We start from the raw sequence: 26,475 nt of genomic DNA, 5'->3' as shown, positions 1-26,475 counted from the left end.
TAATCGCTATACAGTGTTCTATGAGCGCAAATAATTATTGTAGGACAAAAAAAAAAAAGATTGATTAAACAGAATACACATGCATATAGTAGTGCAATGAGATGATTTATAGCAGGGAAGCTCAAATGTTTTGGGTTGAGGGATCACTTACAGGGGAGATTTATTTTTTTATTTTTTCTCTCAAAGGACCTCCTCATATTCAGTATGCCTATTAAACCTAACTACCGTGTGTACCCAAAGGAATTATTTATCTTTGAATGTTTCATCCTAAATATTCATGACCTATTTAATAGAAAGGAACTTAACCAAATTAAACTTTATTAAATCAAATGGCACTCTTATGCACTTTTTGAAAAGATACATCATTTATTGTAAAGTTGGAGAATCAGTGATTTATAGTACAGTGTATACAGAATTAGTGTATGATAGAACCGTAGTTCAAATCTATTCGTGCAAATACACTTAAATAGGTTAAAAACTTCCTGTGATTACAGTATAGAATAATATTGATAGAACCTTTGATGGGACTTAATAAAGTACAAATAATTCATTACTGTACTGATGTAGATTTTTCAGGTCACTGTACTTGAGTACTGTACTGCAGTGATTCTTAGTGGGGTACAGGTACCACTAGTGATACGCGGGCTCCCTCTAGTGGTACGTGAAAGAATCATTGCCAAAGTACAGTTCAGTTGTATTTGACTTTTTAGTAGAATACATTAGCATTTAATCTCAAGGAATTGTTAGTTTTTAAACACTTTGATATTATCAAAACTCTATTGTTTTCGTGTATTTTAATGTTCATGATGATGGAACTTGGCCAGCTAATTTTTATTTATTTTTTTAGGTAGTACAGTACATGATGTAAAAGGTTTTGGAACCACTGCTCTACAAGTATCTGTACTTCTACTTAAAATACTTCTGGTTCCTCTGGAAGAGGACATTACATGTTGAAGAAAATCTACTGTGAGGAAAATGCATCGTGGCATCAAACGTGCAACCACTACACAATCGCTAGGGGGAGTCCGCGTGCTTCACGGGTAGGCAAAGGGGATGTGCGGTCTTCATTCATTTCCTCGACTACAATCGCTACTTCCTAGTTACGCTTGAGCCCAGAGGGCTTGGGGGGGGGAAACAGACAGGTCGCATTTGATTTACTGTTTCGAACGGAGTTGTTTTAAAAGTGTTGGTTGCACACTAAAAACGAGGACGCGACTCTTCAGACATTATCGACCGATTTATATATGACCCATGATAACATAAACAGGCCGACCCTGCGCTTGGCGAATGACGAAGCTTTAAACGGTAAAGTTGCAATCTTATCGCATTATTATTATTTTAATTTATGAGGCTCACGTTCACGTGGTAGTATGTGTTTATTCCAATGTGAAAAGTATTTTTCAAGTGGGCTGGTTACTGTCCCCACAGCGCCACGTCACTACAAGGAGTCGTGGAACCCCGGAACTGAGACGAACCCCGCCGTCACCCAGTGATTAAACTGTGACGTTTCGACGTTTCCCCCGCTTTCGTGTGCTGCAATTTTGTTTTTTTCCGTGTTACTTGACATTTGCCTACCGAGGGAAAGAAGAGTCGTGCGGTCGCCTGCCCCAAAATGACGGCGTCCAACTGGGGTCTGATAATGAACGTGGTCAACAGCATTGTCGGCGTGAGCGTGCTCACCATGCCCTTTTGCTTCAAACAGGTGCGTCACCTGCCGACGTGCGCGTGCTCGGACTGAAATCCCCGAGCTTGCGCGTGCGTTCAAAGGCCGCCATTTTAAAATTGAAAATTGACTTTTTAATGTTTGTGTTCACATTGGTGGGTTTCTGGAGTGCCTGACCCACCCATAAAGTGTGAAATTAAACAACAAAGTAAATATTTAGTCAGCTGCCCATTTCTGAAAATGTGTGAGCGAGCACTACACTTAAACTAGCAGCATGGCAAGATTTCCCCAAAAATGGCAGTGACAAAATGGTGGTCGTGATGGCCACTTCAACCTGTGTGCAACACGCAGAGAATTTTGAAAATTGAGTGATTGGTCCGGAGAAGTTTAGTTTTGGGGAAAAAAATTTACTCTTTGGGTAACGTGTTTGTGTGATATCGCCTAAAGCAAACCTGGTCAACAAACGCCTTCAAAATCAAGTAAATTATAACTTACTTCTCTACATATCGCTTTGACCCTTTTGTTTCCTCTGTGGTGTAAAGATGACAATGGTGGATGTGGACTCTAGGAAGACTAGTGATGGCGTTAACCAAAGCCAATGGAGAGCCAAATTAATAAATCGAAATACTCGGGGAACCCCTTCTCCGCTTGGCTGACAAGTTTTAGTTAAAAATATCCACCAATCTGTGACGTTTCACTTGCCCAAAAACTCAACTTAATAGCTCAAATTGAATATTAATTTTGAGAAAAGCAGCCCGGTAAACAAGCCAACATTAGTCCCGGCCGGCTGTTAAGATGGCTTGACGAAGGGTGATATTTTTGAAAATTGGCAACTATCCTTTTAATGTATAGTTAGAGACCCTCCTGCTATATTAAAACAAAATCATAATGTTGGAGACGTTTCTAAGTTCCTTCCAAATGCTCATGAAAAGGCTCAGTTTCTCGCCACCAAACAAACTACAGGTAGTCCCTATGTGTGGGATGGCTACGGGTAAATTAGTGTTACATCGGTGTTAGTTTCTGAATAACACTTACCACTCACTAATCGTGTAAATTAAAAAAATTCTTATTGGAGAAAATGAATCTCTCCTCTGGATTTAAATGTGCAAATATCAACAAATATTTACTGCAGTCATTATCTTGTTTCACTTCCCAACAAATGACTGAAGCTCAGTAGCTTCTCAATCCTAAAACATGAATAGTTAATGACATTGCCCAAGGTGCAGTAAAAGTGGTGACAGCGGTTTCTCAAGAGTAAAATTATAGGCCTGTATTATGTAGGGAAAAAAATGACTTAAGGAAAATAATTATCAATGAGGTTAGTTTGAAAAGTTAAATTTCTGAAGCAGCAGTACATTGAGAAACCTTGAAAGAAGTCTAAGTTAATGCACAAAAAATGTGACAAACAATGCTTTGCTGTGGTTAAAAACTAGAGGCAATCCAACTAAATGTGGAAGTGTCTATCTTAATTTTTGTAATAATATTACAAGTTTTACGTGTGCTTAACTGTGCATACCTGTGCATATTTAAGTTTAACCTGTCAGCACTAAAATCAACGGCTGCTTTGTTGAACTCAAACATTGTCTTATCCAGTTGTGAACACCAGCAGGACTTGTTTCATACGTACAAAGTAACTTCTCAGCAATTGGTTATGGAAAACTGAATTACTGCTACTTGCGTTCAAACATGAGTTGCGTTGCTGCATCGGGAACAGAACTCCGTTGTAAACATAGGGACCCCCACTAGCGGAATGTCTGAATGATCATTATTTGCTGTTCATTTCCTGCCTCATTTCTGCTCTGTTGTGTGTGACTTGAAGTAAATGAGTAAAAATATAATGGCTTCTGATATGGCAGAGGAAATGACATGTACATCACTTGTATTGCGGGCTTTCTGCAGATTGATATGCCATATTGAAAATAATGTATTTTCTGTTACAGCTGGCCAATATAAAAGTGCCCTTGACTCCTTGCTATGTAATTTACTTCACATTTAACTTAAAGTACATTTCAAGATGGGTGCACATTTGTTCTCTGTTTATGTCTCAGTGTGGGATTGTACTGGGAATTCTCCTGTTGTTCCTTTGCTCCTGGATGACCCACAAGTCATGCATGTTCCTGGTTCACACCGCAAGCAATACTAAGCGAAGGACCTATGCTGGATTGGGTGAGTTTTGATCTGGTAAAATGTGCAGGAATTGTTCTTTTTATTGTCTTCATCTTTTGAGTTTATCTGCCGATGGCCACAATCTCACATCGAGTCACTCACACGAAGAATGGCTAACGTGTTAGCCAGTTAACGGCCAGCCAACTCCACACTCTCATTCGCTGACGCCCACGTCACTCACTAGGCCAGACTCTGCTTGTAAAGCCATACACACTCAGATACTACAGTAAAACGTGAGGATGGTGACCCAAAGTGGACAAAATGTTGTCATGTTTTTGTGTTTGACAATGCAAAATAAAATTGTATCTGATTAATATTTTAATTGATGGGAAGATCGGTAGAATACTTGATTCTGACAATATTTGCACGCTGCAGCCCTACTGTTAATCTGAGGAGGAAAATATGATTTATGCAGTTCACATTTGGGAATTGACCCAAGCCGGCTTTCTTCATTAAACTTGCAGCCTACACAGCAGACTCATTGTTGGATTATTGATTATTGCTGCAAATTACTTCATCAAATAAAACGTTATTGTTTTTTTTATTCCATTGTTTTAAAATATTTTCTATACATTTTGTGCTTCAAAACGTTTTTGTGTTCAAATATATTTACAATATGTGTGTATTAATAAGTGGCAATACTGGCAATAAATCCCATAACAATATTAACAAATGTATCAGATTGCATGTTTATACTTAAGTACACACAGTGTAGAGACCAGTATGTCCAGAGTGTTTTGAGTGAAACATATGCTTTATTTTGCTGGTATCAAAACAGACTATTTTGGGACATCGGCATGTGTTTGCACACGGATTGTTCACACGCTAACGACCTATTTGTCTTTGCAGCCTTCCACGCTTATGGAAAACCAGGAAAAACTCTGGTAGAAACCAGGCAAGTCTATTTATTTGTAACATTTACACACATTCTATGTATTATGCAGATGCCTATAGACCGAGACAACATTTAATGCAGGGTCCTGGGTTTGAGGATTTATTTATTAATTTTTACTTTACATTAAACATAAGCAATGTTTAAAGGTTAAAAAGTTTATTTGCATTTCCATTAGTAGACATGCTAGATTTAACCTGACGCTTCACCTTGTGTCCTTGCAGTATGATCGGCTTGATGTTGGGAACCTGCATTGCCTTCTATGTGGTCATTGCAGATTTGGGCTCAAATTTCTTTGCTCAGCTGTTGGGTTTACAGGTTTGTGTTTTTTAGAAAACATCTCAAGTTCTCCAACAACAGAATTAAGGTACCACGTGCAAATTATAATTTAGTTCTTAAATAATTCATTATTTTCTCAAGGTGACGGGCAGTTTTCGTGTGCTGCTGCTGATCGCTGTGTCGCTCTTCATCGTGCTCCCACTGAGTCTGCAGAGGAACATGATGTCCTCCATTCAGTCCTTTTCGGCAATGGCGCTCATGTTCTACACCTTCTTCATGTTTACGGTGAGCCAGCCCCTCCTCTTTCTGTGCCACAACTTTGAACGTCGAGGCAAAGTGGTGAAAATTACCGCCTCAGTAATTTATTGATTGACTGCTACAGGTATTGGCAGCATGTTTATACGGTGTAGGATTTATATTGTTCTGACCTTGTCCACAAATTCTAATATAGTATGCATTTTACTGTTGATTCCATGTTTTTTAATCAAAATATGCAGCTGTTAAATGATATTTGTAGCCCTATCTGGGACTTATCTATTCTAATTTTTATTATTAAACACAATGTTGTTTGCTCTATTTTATTGACTCACTTCAGGGTGAGCTTAAATCAAATGCTGCACTTTTTTATTGCCTAAGATCAGATGCACTCCACTGGGAAAGATACATCAGTAATTTAAGTAATAGACCATTGACACAACAACTAGTGCTAAGCTGTTCTTCCTTTTTTCCCCAATTATTTTGTTTTAAATCTGGAGTCCAGCAACTCTTTTCTGCCTCTTGTGTGTTTTTCTGTACTCACATGTACTCCTGCTTCCACAGACTTAACACAGACTTGACACTGCAGCTTACAGGAACTCTATAGGTTGTGACTTTTAGGGCTTGATTTACCAAAGGTTTGCACGTGCAAAAATGGGCGAAAACTTAATTGTGCACATGAACAGCTATGGAAGCTGATCTACCAACTGGACGCAACCGGAAATTCGACTGCCAAACGCTCTAAATTGCCGTACAGTTCATTTTGCGCGTTGCTGGAGGAGTATAAGAAAATAGAATAATTTAGCATGTGCAATGTGAGTTATCAAACCTCAGACAAATTGTGCTGGCTGATATTGTGTCTAAATATTAGTGCGCCTCCAAGGCAGGAGAAAACCAGCACGTAAAGTGGTGGCAGTGTAGTGCAGGCAAAAGGAGAGGTGGTGGGGAGAACGACTACGTTTGTGTAAACATTAATCAAATGCCCAACAGCTTCTGAATGATCTAAGGGCTTGACTTGGGCAAGTCACAAAAATTAGTTCAGGCACATCACCCATGAAAAAACTCCTTTCAACTCTGCATTTCCATGCATGTGGGTCATTTCAGCACACTGTGACAATTGGTCCCTGAGGTTACCAAGTCCCCCAGAGCAGGTTACAGAGTGTGTTGTCCCATGTTTTAAACGCAATGTTAAGCACGTTTGGCACATACCTGTACATCCAATTACGAGCCCCAAAATTGTCGGCGCAATCGGTTACTGTAACACGGTAATCTGTTTGTTTGCCTCTTCCAGTAACACTTCCAATTCCATCATTTCCAATAGTCCTTGGTGAAAACTAGGGATGAGGCACAACTTGGTGAAACAAAACTGTTGACAGACATTTTTACTGTCAGCAAGTGTTTCTTGAAACTTGTCCCATACTTTTGTTTACACTCTTGTATGTTCTAATTTGTTAAATGAATTTAATACTACTGTATTGTCACGTGTATCCAATTGGTCAAGGAATAAAAGACTGTGTACCATTTGAAACAGTTGTGTTTAAATAACTGGGGGGAATTTTGAGAGGGGAAAATTTTGTTTTCTTTATGCACACCAAACCATGGTCCAGAAACCGAGGTACGGACCTATACCATCCCACCCCTAGGGAAAACCATTAGAGCTTCCTGAAGCGCCCACTTTTAAATACGATGGTCTCTACCACTTTCACATCTGTTACCAACAACATGTGCAATCTGTTAGTGCAAACAACACACAATTTAGAGCCTGCTATTTGGGATCTTAGAAAATCAGGCCCTAAGTGCTATGACATGGCGACAGTCTGGAAAACTTTTGTGATGTGTGTCTGCTGCTCCATTTAGAACCCTGAACTCTCTAACAATCACAACTCTCCTTCTCATCCCTCCCACCCTTTCCTCTTTTGGACCCTTCGTGTCCTGTTTTCCCTCATTTTGACTTCCTATTGTTTGGCCCCTCCCATTCTGACACCCTTTCCTTCTGCTCCCCTCTCTCTTACCGTTTTCCCTGCTGCTCATGTCGTAGATAGTGTTGTCGTCCCTGCGCTACGGCATAGTCTCAGGCTCCTGGTTGGAGCGGGTCCACCTGTGGCGCTTGAAGGGCGTCATTCAGTGCCTCCCTATTATCGCCACCACCTTCTGCTGTCACCCGTAAGTAAACCGTAGGACATCCCCCGGCATATTACACTATCAGGAGGGCAGTGAAGGTGCCGCTTTTGGAGCCTGAACTTCATTACCCAATTTAAAAAAAACAAAAAACTTTCTCCAACAATACTTAAGCATTCCGCCAGTTTTTCCTCATTTCTCACCTTTAATTCGGCTCATGTCACGTGTGTATGTGTGTGTGTGTGTGTGTGTGTGTGTGTGTGTGTGTTTGAATGGTAGTCAGTAGTGGTGTTAATTGTCAAGTGAAATGTTTTGGACCCCTTCTCATCAGGTTGAGCAGCCTGGATATAGTTACAGTATGTAGGAGAGTGTTTTCCCAGATTAATCTTACACTTGCCTCTTCCATTTTATTTCAGTGTTTCACTTCATTTTTATGTCATTGCCATGCTCTTCATCGCGACTCTGGCAGGTTTCTGTGCAGCAAGGGTTGTCCATGTCCTCTTCTGATTCTCTCTCCCCAATCATGAGTTATTAAATGCATGGGAGCAGGCACCCCTTTTTCTTTTCCTCCACCTGTCTTTATTTGGTCTGCGCTGTAACCCCAAATCCCCCCCTTCCCCTCAGATGGTGCTGTCTTCATTCAAACATGGGCTGCTCAGTGGCCGGTGGCTAGGGCAGGTCAATGTGGTGCGCTGGGAGGGGGTGTTTCGCTGTCTCCCCATCTGTGGGATGGCCTTCGCCTGCCAGTCGTAAGTACTCCTCTCGCACAGGACTGGACTGTAAACGTCCCACAAGCTCTGTGACTGACATACCTGTATATTGTAGTAGGCCCTGTAGATCCTTTGGTGGAAGGATAGTCACACTTCTTCACTGGTTAATTCCTGCAGCGTAATGTAATCTGGATGCTGCATGAATCTTTGCATGATTCCTGAAAGCCACAACGGGGTTTGAATCTGGCAATATTCAGTGCAAGAGAATTATTATTGCACAAAGAGGCTGCTGATTCTGCTAATGTGCGTCTCACAGTCACACAGTAATTGAAGCAAATAGAAGTCAACTTCCTTGCTAGTATTTTGCATATTTCCATTATTATATTACACAATATATACAATGGGAGTTTTACACGGATCTTTTCATTCCATTAACTTTTTTCTTATCCCAGCTTATATGGGCATCACCGCATTTAAATTCTAACAGCTTAATCAGAACATTTCAGTTTTTCTTCACTCTCACCCATCTGCATGCTCTCTTTTTATTTTATTTGTCTTCTACTTAAGCCCTCGCGTTAGGTTGTTTAAAATAGTTTAATGTAAATGCATCGTTGGAGATAGTCTGGAGTGTTGTGGCAGAGCAGCAGGATACAGACTGTGTGTGTTCATGTGTGAGTGCGTGAGAAAGAGAGAGGTAAGTGACAGCAGGGGGTGACTGTAAGCCTGTGACTGAGCAAGACTTCAAGGACACAGTAGAGTGAATTCAATACATCCATTCTTAAATTTTCCGTACAGCTTATCCTCACTAGGGTCGCGGGTGTGCTGGAGCCTATCCCAGCTATCTTCTGGCGATAGGTGGGGTACACCCTGCACTGGTCGCCAGCCAATCGCAGGGCACATATAAACAAACAATCATTCGCGCACACATTCATATCTATGGACAATTTAGAGTCCTCAGTTAAGTTACCGTGCATGTTTTTGGGATGTGGGAGGAAACCGGAGTACCCGGAGAAAACCAACGCAGGCACGGGGAGAACATGCAAACTCCACACAGGCGAGGCCGAATTTGAACCTGGGTCCTCAGAACTGTGAGGCTGATGTGCTAACCAGTCATCCACCGCGTCGCCTGAATTCAATACGTTTGGAGATAATTGCTGAAAACGAGACAGAGACTGAGAACTATGTATTACTCAATTAGCGAGATATAGCGTGAAACGTTTTATTTTTTTTGGGGGGGGGGGTCGCCTAAAACGTTGTCTATTGACGTAGTTTGGAGTCCGTCATAAGTCCCTCCTTCCCGGCTATATAAGAACTTGAGCGCCTTCGTTTACATCAACGGTTATTTGGAAGAATTGTGACCTGCTGCTTGGCAACTATGTATACACCCCAAAAATGTATCTTCAATTACTCCGTTGGTGTGGCCGCTTTAGCGCGCCTCGTTGTTGAGTGTGCGCAAGTCACGGTGAGAAAGGCGGAATTGCCAGGAGGGGGGGAAAAAAATGGGGAGAAAAATGTCACACTTGGTAGCCAATGTGTGGATCAGGGCTTCGCACTGGCGTGGTCTCTTTAGAGTGCCTTTTTGACGGCCGTGAGTGCATGCACGTCACAGTACATGTAGCTGTGAGTAGGCATAAGAAAAATGCTAGACAAAGTAGCATCCATTTTTCCAAGTCATAGAAGTGGTGTTTGGTTGACAGTTGAAAGTGGAGCAGGGTGTGGTTTTAGCGCATTCAGCGGAAACGCCCACAGTGTTAGAAAGTTGACACAACAGTGTGATTTGTCACGATTTTTAAGCTTCATTTTGTATACTTGGCAAGCATTCAAATTTGGCAGGGTTGTTAACAACACTCCTCTGTGGTGTGTCAAATTTACAAGATGTTTATTGTCACTTTACAGGGGCTTTAAAAACTATCATTGATGAAAACTAACCAAATTTTATCGTGTAGCGGGGATGTTTATTAACTAGTGAGATGTGTACACGCTTAAAGGGGAAGGATTTCTACTTGTGTGTTTGTCTGCTCGTGTGTCCGGGCACCAGGTCCCACTAGTGCCGCTGAGTGATATTTGGCAGGATGATGTGTTGGCCCGTTGTCAGAGCCGAGCGAGGCAGGAGCGCCGTTAGATGGCAGGCAGCTGAAGCCAAACCACTAATCAACACGCTGAACTGCGGCCCTCCTACAGACACACACTGATGCATTCACATGCTGATTAAATAGCTCTCAGCACATTGGAGTTTTATTACATTCATGAACCATGTTTACTCCCCGTTACATCATTACTTAACATTGCCATTATGACGGAATGGGAGCTGGCCCTGTTGTTTTTTTGGCTGAAGGCTCGGGCACTGACGGGCAATCAGCTCACACACGGACATGTGTGGCAAATAGACTATATGGACACTTTTTTAAAACAGTGAATTAAGAAGTGTATCTCAACACGTGTGTACCTCTGTGGTAAAAGCATGCTTGTCGTATTTTTGCTTTTTATGGACTGCTTTAAACCACTGTAAATAAAAACACAGCAGTCTGCACTATTGGGTAGTAACCATTAGATACCTTGGCTCCCCACTTATAGTATGCCATTTTATCGGACCTTGGCATTGAGAGTTAATGGTTCGTGGATTAAACATGGACCGCAGGGTACGGGACAGTTCTTGCTCATAAACATCCAAGTGTATGAAAGTGACAGAAAAAGACAGAATAAGTGATAATGAAAGTTTAGTCGATTTGCTGTTCTGTCCTTTCACATAAGTACAGCAAAGAGCGAGCGAGAGTTAGAGTTTATAATGCTCTTCAACCTGCCAGGCACCGGCTGTTAAATAGTCGTCTGTAAATTCACTGGTAAATGTAATTCCCCCTCCCCCAACAATTCCTTATAGTGCACAGCAGAGAGAAACTGTGAGAAATAGGACACACACGCACACAATTATAAACCAGCGGACACTTCAGAGTCTTGCCTACTTGTCACCTCCTTCTGTCACACACGTACACACTCACCACAATACCTCCACAACTGCCATTATGTCATTTCCATCCACTGCTATTTGAAACTGCCTTTTTATTTGCTTTGTTTCAATTATGTACTCATATATTGCTACTATTAACATTATATCCAGTCTGAGAATTATACACTGACGCACCTGGGAAAGATTGTTCCAGTCTGCGCCTATCTGATGTGCAAAACATTTGCTGATTTATTTTGATTTATTTATTTTTTCTTCACCCATCTATGCCAGCGACGTATATTGACAGGCAGAACAATTAATTGATCTTCCATAAGATGGATTAAGGTGCAATTAAAATGTCTATCCACCTGTTGCCATTCATATAACGAAATAATAGCGTCATGCGCAACTAAACGGGTCCAGATTTTACACTAAGTACATTTTTTGAGTCAACTGAGATGAAATCATTATTTCAGTATACAGTAGTCCCTCGTTTATCACGGGAATTACTTTCACATGGGTAAACTAGCGCAAGTGGAAACGGCCACATCTGCATTTTCCATATGCACAAGGCTTCATCTGCTCATCTACTGTACACAGTGTGTTTTCTTTCTTGTCATAGATCTTAATTCATCAAAAAAAAAAATTATTTGTCAGACTAGAAATGCTTGTTTTACCACAAAATAGTTTAAATTAAAGATTTGTGAAAATACATTTATACCACAAAATCTGCAATATAAAATTTGATACGTATGATTTAAGAATCTGCAATACAGTGAGACCGCATAAAGTGAACTGCGACATGGTGAGGGACGACTGCATATACTTTTTGTGACATTCGTCTGGTAGTGTGCTCTGAGAAATATGTGCCTTGGATCAAGAAAGGTTGGGAAACACCGGTTTAGATAATGCTCTCACATGCAATGTTGTGCGAAAGAGACCAGAAATATAACCAAAGTCTATATAATTTGGCTACTTAACAAGTGCCAGCACCAAATTGGTGTCGACTGTACCTAATGGTGTCACTTATAACTTCTCGTCCGATAACACAGATGGCGCATAGATGCAGCAACAAGCCTCATTGTGGTGATTCTAGCATGGTGTTGGTTTGTAGTCTGTTGTATGCTTGTTTCTCGCAGTCAGGTGCTGCCGACCTACGACAGCCTGGAGGAGCCGTCCGTCAAACGCATGAGCACCATTTTCACCTCGGCCCTCAACGTCGTCACTGTCTTCTACATCACTGTAAGTGGCGGCACCCTCTCACACACACACACACACACACACACACACACACACACACACACACGCCAGCCTGCCACCTTTCCTACCAGCTGTGTTTGTCACACACAGACTGTTAGAGGCTAGCGTCTCCAATTGTGTGAATACGGAGACACATTCACACTAATGCTATTGTCTATCCAAAACATCATTATTGATAGTTTGTTTTTATTACATTTGATGGCTGCACAGATGGCCAACTCACTCAAGGAAAGTCATTCCGGACACGTGAGGTATTAGTTTTCTCAACCTTGTAGAGAAGCTCAAAGATGAGAAAAGTAATAATGTGGAAATGGTGCTATAGCATTGTCTCAAAACATATAAGTGTCTTATAAAATTGCTCCAATGTCATACCTTAATGGCACATAAACAGTGTTGGGAGATTGTTGCGCTATGCTCTAAATTACTCACAAAAAAATTGGGGATTTTCATTTTAGGGATATTTGGCTTGCGGGTGAAATTTCATGATGAATCTAAAATGTACTATAACCAGGATTGTACGTAACAATTTTGGTCTGACTCAAATAAGCACCAGAGGTTGTTGCTTGGTGCTCATTTTTTTCATAACTCACCGACCTCACTGGATTAATTTACTATATGTCCGTTTGTAGACATACGCTTGAACCATTACTTATTTTCTGTGCAAATAAAGGAATATTTTGTTGTTGTTGTTGTTTAATGACCTTGTAAGAGTTTTTTCCCCTTTTAGGTCTATTGCCATATACTTTACATTTTATTAGTCTGAGTCAGTTCACTGTCGATAAACAATCTGTACGTACTCACCTGTAGCAATAGACATTCATTTCGACACATTTGATATTCTTTCATACTTTTATTGCAAAAAGGGGTGGACTGTGGTTGTGCCCACCCACACTGCCATGAGCAAGTGTGATGAGGAGGACAGTGATTGCTGTGGGGGTGCCATCAAGTGGTCTCGCACAGGCCACTATTCAAGCTAGCACCACCTCTGACTTCCAGTATGGGACTGTGTGAGCAGATAATTTGGGACCGTTCTCTAGGGCAGCGGTTCCCAATCTTAAATACATCACGGTCCAGTTTCACATCACATGCAGACATTTTGACGGACTGTCGTCGCTGCTCTGCAGCAAGAACGAGACGCCTACGCCACACGGAGCCTGCTGCCGCGCCGACAGCCAATGCGCACACTCAACCACCGTCGCCGCGCGCGAGTGGCGCCTTGTGTGGAGAAGTTTCTTGTTTGCCACAGGCTTGCACCTGAGTTCAACTAATCTGAGAAATGAATCAATCAATTTAGGGAGTGATTCCATTCAGTACGTTCACTCCCAAAACAATTTCGTTTAAAAGGGTTGTTTGTGAGCGACAGCACTTAGTTGAGCCTCATCTACTGCTGTGCCCCCCCCCCCCCCCCACTCCCCCAAAAAACAAACAAACAAGAGAATAAAATAAGAAAATACTTGTCTGTAGGCAAATGTACACTGATACAATCAAATCTGGTGCGCTTTTAACATTTTCAATGTGCACTTGCACACCACTTATGTGCATCCCTGACCATAGTCTTGAGAACTTAATTTAACCTATAAACTGTGCTTCAGTACTTTTTGAATACATTTCTGTTCTGTTTTTGGTCACATCTCAGTTGGAATGGCAATTTATTGTGTCCTAGTGTGTGTGAACGAATATTCACCGAACTGTCTTTCTTCCAGGTGGGCTTCTTCGGCTACGTCAGTTTCACAGAGAACATTGCAGGCAACGTGCTGATGAACTTCCCTTCCAACTTGGTGACCGAAGTGATCCGGGTGGGCTTCATGATGTCCGTCGCCGTCGGTTTCCCGATGATGATCTTACCGTGCCGTCAGGCCATCAACACCATGCTCTTTGAGCAGCAGGTGATCTCGGAAGTTCTGTTCCACTATCACACAGTATAATAATATTAATAATAAGAATATTTCTAACAAGAAGTTTATTTATAAAGCGCTTTCAGTCAAACTGCAGTATGTTTGCTGTGTTTGATTAGAAACTGCTGTGTCATTCTCAGTATTGTGTGACCTATGTAAGCACAGTCCTCCTCAAATACAGTAACAGGAAAGGAACTCACTTGTGCGCTCAATTTCAGTTTTTTTTTCCTCTCTCGTTAGCCGCACGTGAGCTTTGGTGCACAAATACAGCTGACTTCAGTGCCATACATTTGGCATACAGAACAGAGGATAACAAACAGGATCCCATACTCAGAATGGGAAAAATCTGTTTTTTTCCACGGGCAAAGACCTGCTCTGAAATTCAAGCATCGTGAATATTTAGATTCTCGTCGTAAAATATTTTTGAGAAGGACAAGGGGGGACTTTCCTTTGATGAGGTTCAGTTAATATGTCCAGGTATGATTTCAGTGTGGAATTTTCTTATGCATGGAGTAGCAAACAAATAATTTATCAGGATTTTGATTAGTATTATTAAGGTCTGTCCCAAGACTTTTGTCCATTCTGGATTTCTGAGTATTCATGAAAAGTCCTGCCGGTGTGGTTTTTGTTGTTTTATGTTTGTATCTGACAGTGAGAAGATTCAAAAGTGAAACAATTTCATGTGAAGGATATTTCTATACCGTCTGTAACCCGAGGAAACAAAAAAACAATGTAGTCATAATGAAAGATTTTTGTTGTTGTTTTGTTTTTCAAGTGTTATCTTACCCTTGTCTATTTTATCCCTTCCAGCAAAAAGATGGGACATTTGCTGCCGGTGGATACATGCCTCCTCTGCGCTTCAAGATGATCACACTCAGCATCGTGTTTGGCACCATGCTGGGAGGCATCCTCATCCCCAACGGTACGTGTGCTATTGTATGTACGTGTGTGCGTACGTGCAGCTCGTTGACTGGAGTTCTCGAAAGGTGCTCGTGTTTCTTTGTGTGGGCAGGGACACTTTAACGACCCGTGTGAATGTGACTTTATGAGTCAGTGACTGTCACACTGGAACACAGTCCTTAAATCAGGGCTCTCACTTTTATTTCCTTTCAGATGGGTAGACAGAGGGATGGGAGGGCTGTTATTCCTGCAGACTTTCATTGGAACAAACACATGCACACACACAACAGATCCACATACTCACTACTGTAATGTTGCTGACTTTGCATCAGTTTCTCTCTGTCTATTGGTCCCACTCACTGCTCTAAAATGGTGGAAGAATTGTAACTGTTAGAATTAGTTATCTTGCATTCATCCTTTTTATGGGAACTATGTGCTGAACGTTTGATAGTTTGCACAAACAAAAACGCACTGTGCTTTGCTCATTCTGTATCTAATCAGACTAATAGACTGAGGAGAAGGGCGGTAAGGACCCTGGGGAGACCAAGACACTAAATCTGAAGGAGACAATATGGTGTCCGTCCTCTGGATGAGCGATGGTTTTTGGGGTTCTGATATCCTGCCAACTCAGTCAACAGATACAGGAGGCAGGCTGAGGGCAGTCTGCTGCCAAGAGCAGGGTGCCAGGGATGCAAGCCTAGAGCGAGGGGCTGGGCGGCAACTGATTGTGAATGGCATTGTGAATAGGGCTACAGATAAGGAGCATGCATTTGGGGAACAAGAGACAAAACCCCTTTGCCATTCTTTAATTGTGTTAACAACCACTTGGGCTGTCAGAAGCTGATCCTTCAAAAGTGTACCAAGAGCTAGTCACTTCCGTTTTTCTGCATTTAATGTTTAATCAGTGGCGGCCTGTGTTTTTGGTACTTGGGCCTTCAGTGTGGATTTACCCAATTTAATGCACCTCTTAGTACCACCACTACTACTGCGTCACAATTATAGAAATCCTCAATACTATACAAAAATGCAGTATAATAGCACACAACTGTGCTATGTACATCAGGAGCAGTTTCGAATTAATATGTATCTAATAACGTGACAAAAACATTTAAAAAAATAAATAAAATGCATTCACACTCACCAGAGATTATTAAATGTATTCATGTGTACAGATTGCTACAGATGTGTTTTACGAGTCGTGCTTGACAGTAACAAGTTTTGCTCCAACCAATCAATCGGAGGATGGAAAAATTATGACATTATTGTGGGCCAGCTAGCTGGTGATTTTGACATCTAATTGGTTATAGAAACATTGCTAATATAGTTTAAATTACATCGGCCAGCCCTACTGATTCTGAAGGCCTTGCACAGATTAGATTGACATGGCAACACATACAGGCTGAAATCGAATTGGACAAAAAAATGTAACATCCCCATATCCGTACTGGAAGCAATGCAGCCAAGAGAAACGCTGTGAAATGAAGACAATAGACTGAGTCTTGAGTGACTGTTTGGAATAAATTACGATTTAATGGGGAAAAAATGTATATTAGAATTGAGGTTATAAATATAGATCACTGCTTCCACCACTGTGTTTAATCAACTTTAAATCACTTTTCCCGATGTTACTGATTACAAACCATTGTGAGACTACAAGATCAACGTCTGCTTCTGTGTCTCTTTAGTGGAAACCATTTTGGGTCTGACTGGAGCCACCATGGGTAGCCTCATCTGCTTCATATGCCCCGCTCTCATCTACAGAAAGATCCAGAAGAGTGGCATCATCGCTCAGGTGCCATAGTCTGACTTCCTGCACTAACCTGTATGACATTTTTTAAAGTCATTGACAACTTATAGTATGTCTCCTCTTTCTCACCGGCCAATAGCTCGTGCTTTGTGTGGGTCTGGGCATCCTTCTCATCAGCACCTTCACCACCCTGTCCATCTCAGCCCAGGACCCCGGCACCAGAGTCCAAGCTCCTCCTCATCCAGCACCTGACAAGCGCAACATGAAACTGCCAGACAGCATTGTGCTGCACGGTAAAACGCATGACCTGCACTGGTGGCTCTAACACGTAACTAATGAGGCAAGCTTTTACTCCAACAAGGGCATCTATGTCCTGCACAAGCAATGTAAGGAAAATGTGATCCCGTAGTAAGAGTCCATAAAAAAGAGAAGAAACAAAGCGACATTATTTTTCATTCCATCCCCAACAGAATGACTGATAGGGAGACAGGTAGGGCAAGAAGATAAGACTTTGATAGTATCTCTAAGCATTTCTGAGCGCTTGACATTGATGGAGAAAGAGTGATGCCCTTCAGACTGAGGCAATTTTCTCGAACACCCCTCTTCCTCATTTCCTCTTGACACCCTTCCCCCACTAAATTCCGTCTTTACCCACCTTCTTCCTATATCTCCTGGGGCACCTCAAAAGGGCCTTTAAGCTGCGTCTATAGTGAGGAGAGAAGGTAATAGCTTGCCCGACAGAGCAACTGGAAGTAAGAGAAAACTGAAAGTTGGTGAATTCAGTATCCATATATTTTCACTTTTAATTTTCATGCCATAGTTTTACAATATCTACATCCTCCACCTGTTTCCTGTAGGTAACCTTACATTTGAGCTCATTGCATTTGGTGCAATCTGCATTTGTTCCCTGTATTGTTATTGTCAGGATGGGCTGCCACCTAGTGGAGGTATTGGCCTCACAAAGAGCTGCCCGAGTTTACTGAAGTAGGAGCAAAAAACAAGCTAATAAAAGAATAACGAATCAACATCGATGCCAGCTATAATATGATAAATGAAAGCTTTGTTAGTTCTGTTAGACGAGAAAGTTATGCAAAAAATTATGCAAAAAAAAAATACATCTATATATAAAAAATACATATGTATATATACATATATATATGTATATATACGTATATATACATATATATATGTATATATACGTATATATACATATATATATGTATATATACGTATATATATGTGTATATGTATATATACATATATATATATGTATATATATGTATATATATATATGTATATATACATATATATATATATATATATATATATATATATATATATATATATGTATATATGTATATACATATATATATATATATATATATATATATATATACACACACACACACATGCATACATACATACTGTGTGTGTGTATAATATGTAATATGAAAACTTTTTTTGGGGGGGGGGGGATACCCGCCGAAATATACACTATAGGATAATCGATTCTAAACAGATTCGATAGTGACAGCCCTAGATTAAAATGATAAGGTATTTCAGAAAAGCACAAACAATAAACAAAACATAGCAATAAAGAATATATTCAGATTTTCTCCGTTCAGTAATCAGTTATATTTTCCCCCAAAATTGCCAATATTTAATCCATCCATCCATCCATCCATCTTCCGTTCCGCTTCTCCTCATTAGGGTTGCGGGCGTGCTGGAGCCTATCCCAGCTAACTTCGGGCAAGAGGCGGGGTACACCCTGAACCGGTCGCCAGCCAATCGCAGGGCACATATAAACAAATAATCATTCGCACTCACATTTACACCTGTGGGCAATTTAGAGTCTTCAATTAAACTACCCTGCATGTTTTTGGGATGTGGGAGGAAACCGGAGTACCCGGAGAAAACAATACAACTACATTTTATTTAATAGTTTGTTGTTCAATAAAGAAATTAATCAGTGCTATACTGCACACCAATTATTTAGTCACTCGTGTAATTGTAAAATGTGAATTTTAAGTAATTTGAATCATTCACAATATCACAAAACAAAATGTGTTTGTATAGATTACCCAAATCACTAGCTAATTCCCATAACTGTCCTACATTTCCCAAGTAGAACTTTCTCACCTTTTTTGACTCTAGACAAAAGGAGACACTGTGACAGATGGCATGTCAAATCTATTGTTTCATAGTGAAGGCACTATATTATGTCTGTTATTTGCCTATGCTAATCGGGTTGAGTGTCTATTGATAATAATAAAGTAATTATAAATAATTAAAGTAATTAAACATATTGCCTCATGGAACTCATGTTACGTTTATTTTTCTGTACATAGAGAATCTTCCAGATATGAAACCAGTGGACATACAACAACCAGACATCCAAGCAGTGGATGAGCTGCAACCTAACAAGAGACAGCCAGTCGAACCCCTACAAATTAAAGGACCAGTGGGACTGCCTGAGAGCAAGAAGGAGGAAGAGGTGCAGTTGGACCGCCCCGATGCTGGTAAGGAAACTGAACTAGGGTCAGAACATAACCTGCTTTTAAATTGGACCTTGTGGAATCCAACTTGTCTGTTCACGCAGGTGTAGCTGTGCCAGAGGGAGAAGCGCACCGCCACGAACCACCTATCCCACATGACGAGGTCCAGATAGACACAAGAAAGAACAATGCAGAGTTGGAGGAGGAAAAGAAAATAGTGGAGGAAGAACACAAACGAGATGAAGAGCAAGGTGGAGGTCAGGCTGCTGCTCAAATAGAGGAGAGTGCAGAAAACTTACTGAAGCCTGCAGTAGTGGTTGTGAAGAAAGAGGAACTGGACCTGGGTGGAGGTGAACTCCAGTCCAATGAGGTGCTTGAGAAGGTGGTGGAAGAAGCAGCAAAGAATCAAGAAGACATACCCCTGAAAGAAGTGGAGAAGCTAGATGCTGTGAAAGACCCACTGGCCGCACGCGCCAATGAAGCTGTAGTGGCGCAAGCAGAGAAAGTTGGCAAAGCTGCTGAGGCTGCTGGGAAACGTAAGTATAGTAGACTCGGCCAGTAATTCCCTCCCTCTATTGCATTTGTGAGAGATGGGGAAATGATCCAATTTCCCAATTATTATTTATTTAATACAAATAATGCACAGTATCTTTGTTCATCTATGTAAGTGACGTATATTAACAGGCAGAACAATTAAATGCTCTTCAACTGTTAAAGTCAAGGCTCACAAAAGCTTGCTGCAATTTTTTTGCTAGCCATAAAAATAATGACCAAATGCAGAGGCAGTTATGTAATATGATGGGGTAAATATTAAGATTCCCACACAACATATTTGTGCCTCTCGCTATTACAAAAGAGAAGATTCAAGCTGTTGACATGTCAATTTAAATATCATTACGTCTGTAACTGTTCACACGAATGATTAGCACTTAGCATTTTTTTTTCTTACTGTACCCAACGTGGACTGAACCATAAACCTAAAACGAAAGGACATACCGAACCATCATTTTTGGTATGCCGTTACACCCCTAATGATTATACATTTACTGTATGTGGTTTCACCATTACCACCCCAGAAATAAAACTAGTTTCACTCTGCACTATATGGTAGAAGGTAGAAGGTACCTTAAACCTGCGTATCCACGTTGACATTCATGCAGCAGAATAAGTCATGGCTTTCGTGGCTTTGTGTTCAACTAAACAGGCCATGATTTCACACGAAGTAAATTTACTATTCATCATTATATCAGTATAGATAATTTGAGATTTTTGTTCAGTGATGTGCTATGAGTTTTTTCTAATGTAAAAACACTGCTTTGGCTCCATCAAGGTTGGGAACCACTGAACAATGAGACCAAAAAATAGGATGCTGTATCTAACCTCGATATTTGATGTTATTTTAGCGCCACCTGCTGCTGAAGAAGACCCAGCTACAGACAGCAAAGATGCCGGAGAGGAGAAGATGGATGGTGAGTGGAAATACAGACATGCAATCAGTGTAGTACATGGGCATATGTATGTAAAGACGGGTTACAGTTAAGAATACATGCGTATCATATGTTGCTTATGAAGGATAATGTTTTGTGTGACCAAGAATGAGAGCAACGTTTTGCCAGTTTGTCACTTGCCACTTTTAATCTCACGTTGCTTGTTTTATCCACGCTGTGATCCCTTCTTGCTTATTGCACTTTTTTTATGATAAAAGTTGGCATAACTGAAGGAGCGCCTCTTTCTCTGACTTTTCGACATTGCTGGATACACGCTTGGCTTTGTTTTTTTCTTTTTCTTTCAGCACTTTCTCATTCTGTTGTTTACTTGTGCCCCCCACCCCTCTCCTCCTCCTTGCTCTTCCTTTTTCTGCCGGATCACAGTGATAAAAAAGCTGGTTGCAGGTATGACGTCCCTTCTCTTCGTCTGTAACTAAACTGTCTTCAAAACACACCATGTATGTTCACGGATATATTCATTGTTAATATAGCACCTTTTGTGATTAACTAAACTCATCTCGTCCAACGTAGTTTTTGTAAACTAGTTCTTGTAGTTAAGTCTTTAGATATGCGTTATTGTTGATTTGTGTTAGTTAATGCATTTATCTATTGAAAAAGCCAATGTACACTCACTGGACACTGCCTTTACAAATAAACAAAAAATAATAATGCTCAGTTTTGTTGATATTGCCAGAGATGTATTGATTGTAGTTTGCGTCATTCTGAAAGCTGTTCCTAATATTTCTTTCTATCATGTAGCCAAATATCCAAAATACATTGTTCACCCACTATATCGCAGTTCATCACTCGAGCCCCTGCTATTTTGTGGATTTTTAAACGATTTATTAAATGGGTTTTTACAGTATACTCGTAATGCCCTCACATGTGGAAAAGGACAGCCACAGTCACCAATGCACCTTTTAGCAGTTTTTTAAATGCTGGTGAACCAGTAAAACATAAACACAATGTGAACACTTAGGCAAGTGCTGATGTTGATCATAGCTCACGCCCAGACCCTCACACCCAAACTGGCTGACGTCAAAAATGTTTTTTCAAATTTGCTTTAGAATGCGTTAAGTGTGTTTAAAAAGTGTTTCAATAAGATTAAATTTTACAGCGTGTGGGAGAGGTAGTTTAAGACTTAAACGATAAAACAAATGTTTTTATTTTTATTATAGTGTTTTATATACATTTTATGCTTTAGTTTTTTGTATTCAAATATATTTATAAGGTGTTTAAAAAGTGTTTTTCAACAAGTTTGTTTTTAAAGCATGTGGGGGGGGGGGGTAACAAAAGTTTTTTATATGGTCGCTCTATGTCACAGATTCACTATATCACAGAGCAATATCTGTGATGAATGGTGGAATCACTGTATTACAAACACATCTAAGCAGGATGCAGATATACATCACTGCCTACTAAAATTGCAATAATTGACATCATGTTAAATTAATACCTCTGTGACTGTGTCATTCTAAAATGAGTTTTGTCATATTTTTAAAAGGCAAACTTTTGGATACATTTGTAAAGTGTCCAGCAAGTGTATAGTCGTTTCCCACCCCTCTCTCCCATTAAGACCCTCGATCATGCTAACTTTGAGCTTTCACAGTCTTATTAGTCGAATGAAAATTGCGTTGTCCTCGTAGAAGGCCAGCTGGACCACGCAGTACTGCTGCAGGTCATCAAGGAGCAGCAGGAACAACATAAGAGAATCCTTGACCAGCAGGAGAAGCTTCTGGCAGTCATAGAAGAGCAGCACAAGGAAATCCACCAAAAGCAGCCAGGTGGTAAGTATCCCATTTTGCATATTTTGATGTCCATAATAACAAGAAATACAGTAAATCCCCTTCTGGAGGATAGGGTCCAGGCCCTATTGGGAGTAGTGAAACCAGAAGCCAGAATGTAAAAATTGTTTATAACTGCCTATATTATTTAAACCATCAATATCTAAACTATGGTCCCAAAACAATTTTGCATTTAAAACTCCCTTAAAAATAAATGGGTTACATATTTGATTTAAAAAAAAAAAAAAAATTAAATAAATATGCTCAACCCGTAAAATTCGTGATTGTCAAGCGAAAATAAGACCGCTGTTGTAAGCGTTAGCTTGAGCTTTTTAATAGCCACTCAGCACAGCAAAAACATAAGCATGCAGAAAAGACTCTCTGTAACTTCCACTAATGACCCAGGTTAAACTTGGCTCCTCCCTGACATTAAAAGATCTTTAAACAGTCTAGATGTATCACTTCCAAAAACACATCTTTGACATCAAATACTACTTTCCTATTAGCCAGGGTTTCAGCGCCATCTTTTGTTTTTTTTAGTGAATAGTTATTTCTTTATTTTTTGCAATTTCTGTAATACTAAATGCCACCAGATGACGCCAAAGCCCTGGCTAACAGGGAAGTAGTAATTGGTGTCAAGGAAGCATGTTGAAGTAATGCATCTTGACTGAGAAATTAACATCTTTGTATTGAGCGAAGTTTAACCTGGGTTGTTCGTGAAAGTTACTGAATCTACTCCTTTTGTCCATGTATCTGTAAACCATTTAATTTTAACGCCAATGCTGTAAGCTGTGTTTAAAATGATACTTAAGTGTTTCGGAATCATGGTTTGTGGTATATTTACAGTTTAAACTATTAATACAGGAAATTTTATTTTTCAGGCGGCGTCAATTATTCAAGGCTCAGTCCCTATCCCCTGCAAATAACGGGGCTTTACTGTCATGTGTATTTAGATTTTATAAACTGCACAACAAGGTGTTCATTCATCAAATTTGCTGTTCCTCCAGACCCCCAGGAGCACGCGGAAGAGGCAGAAGGAGGAGCGGCGAAACCCAGAGACTCAGGCCTGGCCTTAGATGCGCAGCAGCCTGAAGAGGCAGCAGGCATCGGGGCTCCGCAAGTGGCCGTCGCCGATCCTCGTGCTGTGGTGCAAAACGGAGGTCAAGTTGAAGACAAGGGAGTCAAGGCAGCCAATTTAGCTGCTCCGGCACCTTACAAAGAGAACAACCCGGTTGAGTCACAGCAGCAGAGTGAGCTGGGGGCGAGAGGAGTGCCCCTAATGAGGAAAATACCTGAGGGCCATCAGCCAGTAGCTCACAATGAACACGCAGCCCAAGTTAGAGATAAGGAACACAACCTAGATGATGAAAAAGAGAAGATGGAGAAAGAGGCCCAGGCCAAACTGGAACAGCTTGAGAGGGAGATGAAGGAAAAGGTGGAGTTGGAGAAGAAGAGAGCAGAAAGAGAAAGATTAGAAAAAGAACTGGAGAGGGAGGCAGAGGAAAAGCTGGCCAGAGAACAGGAGCGGCTGGAAAGAGAGAAGATTGAGAAAGAAGTGCAGGCTCGGGTGGAAAAGGAACGACTGGAGAGGGAGAGGCGAGAGAAGCTGGAGAAAGAGAAGGCGCTAAAGGAGAAATTAGCACAGGAGAAGGCTGCCGAGGAGAAGCGCCAGGAGGAAATTCAAAAAGCAGAAAATGCTTTGGTTGAGAGGAAAGAAAAGGAGGCGGAGGAGAGGTTAGCTCAGTTGGAGCGAGCCATAGAAGCCCACAACGCCGGCAACGCCGCACAGGGAGCTCCGAGAGAAGATGGCAAAGCTTTGAAGAAAGGAGGACGAGACCTCAAAGAGAAAGTTGCCGCTCAGGCGGACCCGGGAGAGGACGCCGAAGACGGGCCCGTCAAAGCCCAGGCTCGCTCTCGGGGCTCCCATGAGAACGCGCGGGACGAGGGAGAGATGGATCTAAGACGGAAGCGCAGGGCCCTAGGAGGCGGCGAAGACGTTGGCGCTCCGGAGGGGCCTGGGGTGCCCAGGGCCGTGCGTGGGCTGGAGCCCCTGCTGGAGCTGGGGGGGCCCGACCTGCACGTAGCCCTGGAGGAGAAGCTGCTAGCGGGGGCAATGGTGCACTCACGGCAGATTAAGCAGACCTCAGAGGATAAGGAGATCAAATAACACACATCACTCACACTCTCTTTACAGTTCGACCTGGACAGGCTTCAAATATATAGAAGGAGACCATGACGTTGCCTACAGGTTTGTTACAAAAAAATACAGTGGTGCCTTGAGATACGGGTTTAATTTTTTCCATGACCACACTTGTAACACAAAACGCGCATTTCAAATCATGTTTACCCATTAAAATGAACGGAAATGCCGTTAATCCACTCTAGCCTCCCCCTAAAAAAAAGTTTTTAATTTAAAAAATATTTGTGATATTTAAAAAATTGTAGTGATAACTAAATGAACGTACAGTAAATGTCATAACTCCTGGTGTGTGCAGTTTGCCCACCGGGCTGCAGTCATGAAGACAAATGAAGATGACTGACACCTACTCTAAGTGACTCAGTAAATTGCAGTAATATTACTTATTTGTAGAAAATAAAAGGCCTGTAAGTATTGTCTGTCTATATGTGTTGATGGGCCTTTGTTCAAATATTTTGCTTTAAAGTGTTATAATAACGTGACTATCGATGCTATTCATTAGCCAGCCTACGGTGTTTTGCATTGCATGTTAGCATTAAGATAGCAGAAGGCAAAGCCTCTCGTGAATTTTACTCTGCAAACTGCTGCTTGTTATAAAGTGAATCGAGTTGAGTTCAACTTAATCGAGTTTAATTGGTACTTAACAGTCCTCTTCATTCAAACGGTTCACATTTTGACATGAGCCCAAGATGTCACTATCAGGTTCCAACATAGTTGCAGAGACTGGAAGCGTCACAGAAAGGCACAGACGTCAACATCAAAGAGCTTCATGCCGCAAACAAGTTTTGTAAAAAAAAATTTTTTTTAAGAGAACAAGTGCAAAAAGTACCAAAATAAGCATTTAAAAGTTTAGAGAAGGTCCAATTAAGTTCACCTGCAATTGCATTTTAGCATCATTCTGAAATTTCACCTGAAAGCTGTAACTTTTTTTGTGAGGAGTGTTGTAGTGGCTTTAAAGGCTTTTTGCTGTAAAAGTTTAATCTAAAGTCCTTATTAAGGAGCAAAGTCTTTGTACATATTAACTTATTTTTGTCATGTGGGGGAGAATTATTAGTTTAAATGTATATAAATCTATACAAAAGTTTCCATCGAGGGTGGATTATATCTAATGAATATCATGTGTCACTTTTTTACCTTTGAGGTTCCTGGTTTTTTTTTTGGTGTAAATACTGTAAATATTGATGTGATGACAAATCTATACTTTTGATTTCTAAGTCTCAGCTCAACATTACGCTGGACCTGCCTATGTGTATACTTTTAAAAAAACTCATTTAATGAAGCTACTTCACCTACGACTTAAGCTATTCATTCTATTTCCCCTTTGGTTTCTGTGCCTTGTAATCCATGTGCAGCTGTGGTCATGTAAGAAGTATTTTTGCTGTAGAAGTACAGTAACATTGTATAAAAAATGTAGCGCAAAACATTTTGTCAGCATTTCAGCACATGCGTTGCTTTTGTACAGAGGTATTTTCTGACTATTTTTCTATTTACACTTTTTGTGTGTATTCCAATAATAATAAACGCTCAATCACAACAGGAAAAGTCTGTTTCTGTTTAGTTAATCCATCCATTTTCTATTGCATTTTTCCTCATTTGGGTCACAGGTGAGCTGGAACCTATTCCAGCTGACTTTGGGCTGGTCACCAGCCAATCAAGGCATATAAAACAACCATGAACAACTAT

At 40.8% G+C, this 26,475-nt stretch overlaps 1 protein-coding gene across 3 annotated transcripts; it reads left to right on the top strand.

Moving 5' to 3' along the window:
- Positions 1-1,090: 1,090 nt before the first annotated feature.
- Positions 1,091-26,324, top strand: slc38a10 (solute carrier family 38 member 10). Of its 3 annotated transcripts, none has more exons than XM_061705870.1 (18): positions 1,091-1,305; positions 1,429-1,702; positions 3,712-3,829; positions 4,679-4,724; positions 4,946-5,039; positions 5,142-5,285; positions 7,998-8,122; positions 12,167-12,269; positions 13,991-14,173; positions 14,993-15,104; positions 16,768-16,874; positions 16,969-17,122; positions 19,178-19,348; positions 19,429-19,860; positions 20,728-20,793; positions 21,196-21,216; positions 22,458-22,598; positions 23,603-26,324. In XM_061705870.1, exons 2-18 carry the CDS (start codon positions 1,613-1,615, stop codon positions 24,760-24,762), a joined length of 3,267 nt encoding a protein of 1,088 aa, XP_061561854.1. In that variant the 5' UTR covers positions 1,091-1,305; positions 1,429-1,612; the 3' UTR covers positions 24,763-26,324. The 3 variants fall into 3 exon arrangements, with proteins under 3 accessions (XP_061561854.1, XP_061561853.1, XP_061561855.1); XM_061705869.1 differs by lacking the exon at positions 7,998-8,122 and adding an exon at positions 7,294-7,418; XM_061705871.1 differs by lacking the exons at positions 7,998-8,122; positions 21,196-21,216 and adding an exon at positions 7,294-7,418.
- The last annotated feature ends 151 nt before the right edge of the window (positions 26,325-26,475 follow it).

Source organism: Phycodurus eques, chromosome 19 (genome assembly GCF_024500275.1).
Source record: "Phycodurus eques isolate BA_2022a chromosome 19, UOR_Pequ_1.1, whole genome shotgun sequence".
NCBI classification, from domain to species: domain Eukaryota; kingdom Metazoa; phylum Chordata; class Actinopteri; order Syngnathiformes; family Syngnathidae; genus Phycodurus; species Phycodurus eques.
Note: the sequence above shows the minus strand (reverse complement) of the source record. Positions and strands in the feature narration are given on the sequence as shown.

What these genes read in the sequence shown, in the direction of transcription:
- slc38a10 (XM_061705870.1), top strand. Translation starts at nt 1,613, where the DNA reads ATGACGGCGTCCAACTGGGGTCTGATAATGAACGTGGTCAACAGCATT. An exon ending in ACACCTTCTTCATGTTTACG is followed by an intron (nt 5,286 to 7,997) that starts GTGAGCCAGCCC and finishes CCTTCCCCTCAG; the next exon opens with ATGGTGCTGTCTTCATTCAA. An exon ending in CCATGCTCTTTGAGCAGCAG is followed by an intron (nt 14,174 to 14,992) that starts GTGATCTCGGAA and finishes TATCCCTTCCAG; the next exon opens with CAAAAAGATGGGACATTTGC.